This window comes from Manihot esculenta, chromosome 8, assembly GCF_001659605.2.
Source record: "Manihot esculenta cultivar AM560-2 chromosome 8, M.esculenta_v8, whole genome shotgun sequence".
NCBI lineage: Eukaryota > Viridiplantae > Streptophyta > Magnoliopsida > Malpighiales > Euphorbiaceae > Manihot > Manihot esculenta.
In genome coordinates this window covers 2,664,914-2,674,482 of record NC_035168.2, presented here as the reverse complement: position 1 = coordinate 2,674,482, position 9,569 = coordinate 2,664,914, and the positions used below count along the sequence as shown (strand labels likewise).

Genomic DNA, 9,569 nt, shown 5'->3' with positions numbered 1-9,569 from the left:
TAATTCATACTTAATAATAAGCTAATAAATCAAATATAATTTGAAAAAAGAAAATAACCTATAATTTGATAGGTATGAAGTAAAAAAAAAAAAAAATTATCTTCATGAAACAGAATATACAAATTTTGTCAATCTTCTAACAACATGCTGAAAAAAAATCCTTTGATTGATGCATTAAATAATAAAAAGGTCAAATACATAAATTTACTTCTGAATTTTATTAGAAAAATCTTGTATCATTTTAATTTTTTATCGTCTCACTCTTTATCTTTAAAAAATTGAAATTAAGTAAACTCTATATTTATAAATAAAAAAAATCATCTCGTCTCACCTTTTATTTTTGAAAAATTAAAATTAAGTAAATTCTATATTGCAATCGCTTTATTGTGTACTAATTATTTAATATTTATTTGAAATGTGTATTAAATATACATTTTTTAAAAATTTTTTTATGCAATAACTCTTTCTCTTTTTTTTATTCCACTTTTCTTCTTCTCTTTCTCTTTTTAATTTTTCCAAGAAACAAATAAAAAATTACATATCCACTTTTATTCTTTTCACTCTCTCTCATCCCAAATAGAAGTAGATTCAACCTCTTTTACAATCAATAGAATAAAATTAAATTTTCATACAATCAATGGTTAATAAATATGAATATTGACATGGCATTCAAGATTTATCCCCTCGTTCCTTTACATTTCTATAATAATCAACAACAAATTCAAGATTTATACCGATAAAAAGTAAATACATTCCGTTATCCATATTTTTTTACAGTCAAAAAAATATTAATCTAAGAAAAGGAGAAAAAAAAAATAAAGCACAAACTCATTAAGAAAGAATTTGAGCAAAAATCCAAGTGAATATTATCCACATTGTTTCACTTCACACCGCTGAGAAGAACCACCAAAAAGTCGTCGAATCCGCAGAGCACGCCTTGAAAATGGTGTGAGAGAAAGCCATCATAGATATCAACTATGAATTGACGTCATTGAGAAGATGTATGGAAAAGGGTTGTGCATGTTTAGATCTACCATTAATCACTGAGCAGACGCTGTTGAGAAGGCACGAGAAGTACAAATTGGGAGCCTCAAGATTTGGAGAGAAATGGAATAAGAAAAGGAGGAGAGAAGAATAACAATAGACAAACTTGGAAAGAATAAAAAGCAACCGAAATTTTTTTTTCTTTTCTATGTCAGTATTAATTAAAATCTCTCACTCTCTTCTTAACGTGTGCATTTACTCTTGATGCTGACTGTGCATCTCAGGATTAATTAATTTTATTTTTAAGAGTATAAATATAAAATGAAATGTTTTAAAAGTTAAAGGGTGTCATAGTAATATTTTTTTTATAAAGTTCAAGTATCTACAAATGTATTAGGTATAAAAAAATGAATAGATGCTAATTGTGTTGAAAATTTTATTTTTAATATTGAATTCATATTAAATACAACCTATTAAATTTAAGGAGATTTACTATCTAGTTTTTTGGTATTGCTATTATTAATAAATCAATTTTTATATTTTTAGACATCTATTAAAACATTCTGATTTTTTATCTCCATCAATAGAATAATTCTTTTATTCTATTTCGTCTATTTCTGTCATTAAAAATATATATACAAAAATTAAATTACTTTTTTTTAATAATTTAGTTTTTAAAATTTAATTAGAAGAAGAACAAAAAAAGAAGTAAATTGGATTAAGGAGGAAGAAAAAATAAAAAAATTGAGTTATTGAGGAGGAAAAAGAATGAAAAATATTGGATTTTAAAAATTAGATTATTTGAGGAAAAATTGAGTTATTGAAGAAAAAAAAATTTAATTATTAAAAAAAAGAAAAAGTAATGTTATTGAAGATAAAATTAAATTTTAAAATTTTTTTATTTCATTCGTCATTTACTTTTAATAAAAAAACAAATAAAAATAGAAAAAATAAAAACAGTTTAATAAATTTTTAGAAATATAAACATTAATTTATTAATAATAATAATATTTAAAAATTAAATAGTATTTTTTTAAAGTTTATTAAACCCTTGAATCAGTTTACTATTTTTATATATACTAAAAGAGTTTTTTTGACTTTTTAATTTTTTATTTTAAATATTGCGTTGACTTTTAACCAAAATATATTAGAGGACTTTGGGCGATGTTTTTATTTTTTTAACTTTTTGGCAGCGTAGGTTGCGGTAACCCTTTACATGATTACAACAAAATTATATAATGCTCCCCGAATTTCACATGGCATAATAAAATAATACTTTTCATTATTTATATTATAATATATAATTAAAAAAATAATATAATATTGAAATTGAACCAATCATCCAACAGATTTTGCTTTAATTTCAAATCTTCAACCAAAATAGAATCGTAACAAAACATTTCGGCTAATCAAATATCTAAAACCAAATTATGAATTTTGACATTTTCTTAATTAATCAAAACAAAAAAATTGGAGACCTGATCCTTCTCTCTTTGGAACTTTAATTTTGCTCTTGGCAGCCGCAATTTTGCTTCCACAGCTTTCCGCCTATTCAAGACTTACAAAAAAAAATTATAACCCTATAAATGTTTTGGAAACAAAATTTTCAAACCAGTATATTTGGGAACAATACCGTATATATAAAATGCAGTAATCATTGAGAAATTTTTTTTTAAAAAACAAAGCCTTATATATATAAATAAAAATAAATTAAAAATAATTTTATATTATAATCCTTAAAATTTAATAAAATTTGCAATTTAATCAACATTGTTTAAATAGTAAATAATTTATTTTTTGAAGTTTTATTTTTTAATAAATTATTCTTTATGTTAAGTTTAGGGTTAGTTAATTATTATTTTAAAAATTTAATCTAAATTAAATGATTTAATTTGTTATTATTTTTTTTTTTTAAATGGGGATCGAAAATTAGAGAGAATAGAATCTAATGCCTCCTAAATTTACTCGGATAAACTTATTATCAAAAAAGAATTTGTGAGTGCAGTTTGTTATTAATATTAAAACCACAAAAAATAAACGGTTACATATTATTAAAGCTAAAGGGTTTTAAATGTTGTAACAAATGTAATTTGAAAGTCTAAATTACTATAATCTTGTAATAAAGTTTATTGAAAGTGCTATTTTGTTAATAAAATAACATTTTAGTGATTAAATTATTTCATATTTTATAGTATTATAGTATTAAATATTTTATCTATCATATTAATATAAATAATTTAATTTAAGTTTATGTATTTATTTTTTTATTTCACCACTTATTTTATATTAAATTCTATAATCTTATTGTAATTTTGATATAAATAATTGATTTTTACTTAAATTTTAATTTTGGATAAAGTTTGAGTCGGAAATAAGAAAATGAATACTGTTTAAGAAACTTTTTCTGTTTGGTGGTACAATATTGTTCAATACTGTAACTCACGCACAACATACAAATTTTAAAACTGTTTTAGATAGACGCAAACACAACTATATTGACATTAAAATAAGAATTATTATAGGACTAGTAATTTTTTTTATTTTATTTTTAAATTATGAATAATTATCTTTTTATTTGAAAAAAACTTATATAAAGGCTTCCACAAAAATAGAATCAACAACTCTTCTCATCATCTTCTCTTTTTTTTTTTTGGGTTTCTCTTTGACTGAATTCTTCTTTTCCTTCTTCTTTTATCTTCAGTAACTTTTGTTATGGCCCTTAAAGGCTAAATTCTTTTTGTTGAAGGTTAATTAAATTGAAATTTATTTAAAGTTGTGAGATTTTATTCTGAATTTTTATTCATCTTATTTATGTTTTCAAGAAACAACACTTTCGTTGTTGTTGTTATCGTCTTACAAATTCAATATGACTATTGAATCTCTTATAACATATTGCTAATTAACCCAAATAAATACGTAATTATTTAATTAAATTAATATAAATAATAATTAACATATTCATTTATATTAAGTAGTTAATTGATTTGGTTTAAATAATTCACTTGCTATTATTAATCAAGTTTGGACTTTTTCTTTTTTAAATAAGTTAATTAATTAAATTTACATATTTGATGAAGTTATAAGTTAACAAAGGATTAATTTAAGTGCTACATGGACTAATTTAGTTATAAGGAAGAATTGATAAAATTCGTTTTTTGAACACCCTAATTGAATAATAAATAATTAAATAAACAATATTTTTAATAAATTATCAATTGCAAATCTCTTAATTTTGATGAGTTTCGGCTGATTCTTTCTTCAATATCCAATCATTTTTTTTCTTTAATTTTTTCTAATCAATTTCTCCAATAACAATTTTCTTTTTTTTTTTTATTTTAAATTATTCTTCATATTCTACTTGCCATTTAATTTAAATAAATTAAGATTTTTATGAGATCGATATTTATTTATTCTATTTATAATTTTTTTAAATTAAGAAAAAGATAAATCAGTTTTAATTGACGAATTCGACACTAGTCATTTACACATCTACTAATCATGATATATTTATAAGATGAGTAACCATTATTAGGGATAAATATTTAGTCAGTTCAGTAAATTAAAAATCAAAATTTAAGTATTTATAAAAATTAAATCAAATTGAATTAGGGAAAAAATCGAATTCAACCTGCCTAATTCAATTCGATTAGATCGATTGGACTTTTTAATGATTTTTTTAATTTTTTATTACACTTTATTTTAAACATTTTATTATTCAATTGAACTATTACAATTTTTATTAGAATCTAATATTTCTTATATTATTAAAATGATATAATATTAATAATTAATTCATTCGATTCGATTTTATTTTATTAAATTTATTTGATCAAAATCAAATTAAATTGAAATAATTATATTTTTAAAAATTAAAATTAGAAATCAAATCAAACGTAATATAAAAATCAATTAAAATTTTAAATTAATTCAATTTCATCAATTATATCAATTTGAACCGAATAAAAGCATCATTTATTATTTTTATAATTTCCTTTTCAAAGTATAATTTTATTTTAATCTTCAGTTCAACGGAAAAAAGCCCCATAGCGTCATGTCCATGTTCCACCTCTAGGTTTACCAATCAAGATGTGGACTACGATAGCAAGAGCAACGCTTAAATTTTATCAGCGATTCTCAATTTTAGTGAGATTACCGATGAGCCGGGTTTACAATATATAATATATAATCAGCCGTATAAATAAATTAAATTATTTGTGATTAATTGAGATGCGACTCAATAAAAATTGAATTGAATTAGATTTAACTCAATTTTTAAATGAGTTAAATTTAAATTTAATTTTTAAATTTATTTAATAAATAAACTAAATTTAAATTTTATAATATTCGACTCTTTAATATTTATGAACTCGTCGAATAAAGAGTAGACTCATGAAAAATTTTATAAAACAAGTTGAGATTAAATCATAAAAGAAATTATACTCAAATGTTACATATATTTTTATGAACTAAATTTAAATTTTTAAAATTAAACTTTACATAATTTAATTACACTTTTAGAACTTATAGATATTTGAATAGTTAAGATTTAATAGCTCGTTTTTTATAATTTTTATAGTTAATTTATATATATATTTATTTAATTAAAATTATTTAATTTTTAATTTTATTAATTTTAAATAAATTAATTTATATATATATTTATTTAAAATTATTCAATTTTAAATTAAAATTCATTATATATATATATAAATCAATTCAACTGTTTGTACATTATATGAAACTAAACTTTGATAAAAATTTAATTAATTTAAACTCATTTATTAAATAAAAATAAATTTAATTTAAAAAAATTTAGGTTGGATTCAAACTCAAAAAAATTTTAACGAACAAAATTTAAACTCTTTAAATTTTCATCGATTGATTTATATTTCTATATATAATTAGGACTGTTTAAAAATAATTTTAAAAATAGTATTTAGCATTTTTTTTCATTACTTTAAAACACTAATATTTAGCAATTGAAAAAATAAATTATAAAAAATTATTTATAACATATGATTAATCACTGCTTGAATAATTATTCAACATTAGATTCTATGAATACATGGAAGAGAAAATAAAAATAACTGCGTGAAGTTTTTGGTAAACTTGAGAATTAACTTATAATTATGATATATTTAAGTATATCTTATAAAATTTTAATATATTAAGATGGAAAATTATTTTTTTTTTTAAAAAGCAAAAATTTAATCCCGATTCAGTAAGTCAATTTGAATCCTTCATATAGAGAGCAACCAACCTGTAATCCATTTTAATCCACAAAGAACCTAAAATGATCCGAAAATTTCTGGGTTAACTTAATGACCCGACCCAAAGATGGTTTGAATTGACATAATCAAATAGCATTTTGGTTTGGAAATTAGATTAATAAATTAGTTTTTTTTTTCTGAAAATAACATTTGGATCTGTTGCTTGTGTGCAACTAGAACCCACTACCTGTATAAATTCATACAATTTTTTAAAAAATAATAATAATAATAATTAAAAATTATGACTCGTTAATGCGTGGAGTGTTAGGGTTGGGGCTTATGCTAAACAAATCCAAAGTCCATAAATGGGCATTGGGAAAGCCCAGGAACGAGTGGAAAATGGTTGCCCAAACTAAACCTGTCTACCAAACAGGCCCTTGGCCTTAGGTGGCCTCCTATTTGGGAAATTGAAATTACTTTTTAATGTTTTTAATTATAAAATAATTTTTTTAATTAAAAATTAAAATTTACTACGATACATTATCATTAAACTAAATTTATAAATTCAATTATAAAGTAATTTTAAACGCTTCAATAATAACAATTTATTTATTTAAAAAATTGAAAACCAGGAGTTATTATAATAACTTACATAGCTATTATAAAAAATTGAGGTACGCTTTTTAATTAAATGATATCTATTTAAAATTTAATATAATAAATGAAAATATTATTTCTTTTAAAAAGAAAATTTGTTTAGATTTAATTAAATCAGAATTCAAGACACAAATAAATATATTATTTTTATAAAAATAAAATAAAAATTACTTATTTGTATTTTAGTCTATAATAATTAAATTTAAATAAAAATTATTCAACATTTAAAAAGTTGAAAGTTAAATTCATAATTACGTGAAACTATAAATTGCATGAATTTAGTGTATCCATGTGCATGCACATGAAGCATGTAAATATTTTTTTAATTAAAAAATATTTTGATTATGTTGTTTTTTATATTAATTTAATGTATTTAAAATAATTTTAAAATTTCTGATATATAGAAAAGGGCAACAAGTTTCGTGATTATTAACGATTAAATAAGGGTATCATCGTAATTTTTCATTATGTTTTTGTGCTTTTTTTTAAAAATAAAACTATTAGTTATATTAATAAAATATTATTAAATAAAAGAAAATATTATTTCAAACAAAAGATGATATGAGGGTTAGAGTGGTAAGACGATAAAATATAATTATTAAAAAATATAATTTTTAAAAAATATATATATATATATAATTATTTTATAATTATTAAAAATCTAAATGTAGAAATTGAAAATCTTAAATCACCCCTACATAAAAATATAATTATTAAAAAATAAAAATTTTATTATAAAAAGTAAATAGTGACAAAAACTAATTTTTTTTTTTATAATGCAAATAATATATTATCCATCCGATTAAATAATTTCTCATTAAGTCTTTGTGATGCTTCTCAAAAATTGGATTGACTTGCTCAAATCTTAATAAAATTAATAGTTCTGAACGTCTATAATTAAATCTAATTTTTATTTTTAATATTTTAATTTATTTATTGTACTTTAAAAACTATAATTAAAAAAAAAAAAGCAATTCTTTATCAAACCAAACTAGTTGAGTAGGTTGGATGAACTACGCTAGTAGACTATTTATTTAAAGAAATACATTTTATTAATAAAGAAATCACGAAAACTTATCATAATTCCAAATCAATTCGTTAATAAATCTATCTCAAAACATCAAATCCAATTAAAATTTGTTAAATGAAAAAAAAATTATATTATGAAACTTAATTTTTTTAAAAAAAAATATTATTTATTTATTTACTGTATATAAAAATGATTTCTAAATATTTCCCTTCTGGGTGCAACATGGGTTGAGCTACATATCCTCCAAACAATTAAACCAATGATGCAATTGGTCCAAATCCCAAAGAGGGTCATCTCCTGGAGAAGCAGCCATTTGCATGCTACTTCCTTCACCAGTTTGATTGAAACAGCAGCCATGGTCTCCTGAGGATGAACTCGCAGGTGAGCTTCTTCTCTCTACCATTTCAGGGTTTTGATGGATTCTAGCTTTTGCCCCCTCATCACTCTGAATTTTCTGATGAGCACTTCTCCGGCCTATCTCCGCTCCAATTGGTCGTCTATCAAATGATCTTAAGCGTTTTGATTTCTTGTAAACCCGACACAAACTGAACTCATGCCTTAGCTGCAAAATACATCAAGAGATAAACTATCAAACATTAATTTATTCGAACTGCTAAAAATGAAAATATAGTTTAACAACTACCATTTTTATAACTTGATCATTAAATTTTGTAGTTTTTTTTTTTCCTATAATAGCATTAATTTGAACCCTAGTTGAGCAAAGTGAAACTAAAACACCATGTTTTGGCGTACCGTTGGATTTGCACCAGTTGAAGAGAACGCTTCACCTTCTATTGTTTTGTATTCGTTCATTTTCCATTCAGTTTTTCGTCCAAGTGGGGCCCTGCCGGTGTAGAAAACCATGGTTCTTTTCACGCCGATGCATCGATTGTTGGAAGAGTAAACATAACCAGGAGAACCAGTAGCTTTCCAGTATCCGGCAGTCGTAAGTCGCCTTGGCCTCCCTCCACGAGCCTCATTTTCTTGTCTTTTTATAAAGAAAAACCACTGTTCAGGATCTCCATGGGAGAACTCTCCTGCATATTCTGCACCAAACAAAGATAATGATGATCATCATCCTTCATGAATACTTAAAGGTGATTAAAAAACTTAATATCTTTATAAAAGAAGAGAGTGAAAAGAAGAGAAAGCGAGAAGATTTTTACGTGGAAGTTGCCATGGACTGTACTCATATATATCAAGGACGGGTATGACACGATCCATGAGCCGATTCAGATCGTCTCTCTCCCCTTCTAGCTTATGATGAAGATAAAACGAGACCAGTTCTTCTTCTGTAGGATAAAAACGAATCCCAGGTGCTAAACCCTCCATCTCAATTGCTCTCTCTATATATATATTTGAGATTGTAGCAGTGAATTAAAATGAAAAGAACAACTTAGCTTAATTAGCAGGTAGCTCTCTTTTGTTGAGAGAGATCATATATAGGATTTTTTGGAAGGATGAAACGAGTTAAATCAGAAAATTGAAGCTTATGATCTTGCTTGCCATTTTCCACGCGTTTGCTCTGAAGAAAAGTTTCTTTTCTTTTCTTTCTTTCTTTCATTTGGAGTACAAAAAATTTCTTTTCTCTGAGGATTATTCCAAGTTCTTTCTTGCATGGGGTGGGTCCCACGCTTTCGCTATATAATTGAACACATTTTTTTTTTGTCTTATTGAGTTAAGAATTC

General features: G+C 23.1%; 1 protein-coding gene across 1 annotated transcript; it reads right to left on the bottom strand.

The window, feature by feature from the left end:
• Positions 1 to 8,091: 8,091 nt before the first annotated feature.
• Positions 8,092 to 9,301, bottom strand: LOC110621423 (NAC domain-containing protein 90). The gene is made up of 3 exons (XM_021765704.2): positions 9,048 to 9,301; positions 8,635 to 8,927; positions 8,092 to 8,443 (listed from the first exon to the last, which is right to left on the bottom strand). The coding sequence occupies exons 1-3, from the start codon at positions 9,211 to 9,213 to the stop codon at positions 8,114 to 8,116; spliced, it is 789 nt and encodes a 262-aa protein (XP_021621396.1). The 5' UTR covers positions 9,214 to 9,301; the 3' UTR covers positions 8,092 to 8,113.
• Positions 9,302 to 9,569: the final 268 nt, after the last annotated feature.

Bases quoted from the DNA above. Each gene is read 5' to 3' on its own strand.
- LOC110621423 (XM_021765704.2), bottom strand. From the start codon at position 9,213: ATGGAGGGTTTAGCACCTGGGATTCGTTTTTATCCTACAGAAGAAGAA. The intron at 8,928-9,047 runs GTAAAAATCTTC...TGTTTGGTGCAG, and splicing joins CAGTCCATGGCAACTTCCAC to AATATGCAGGAGAGTTCTCC. The intron at 8,444-8,634 runs GTACGCCAAAAC...TGTATTTTGCAG, and splicing joins CAACTGGTGCAAATCCAACG to CTAAGGCATGAGTTCAGTTT.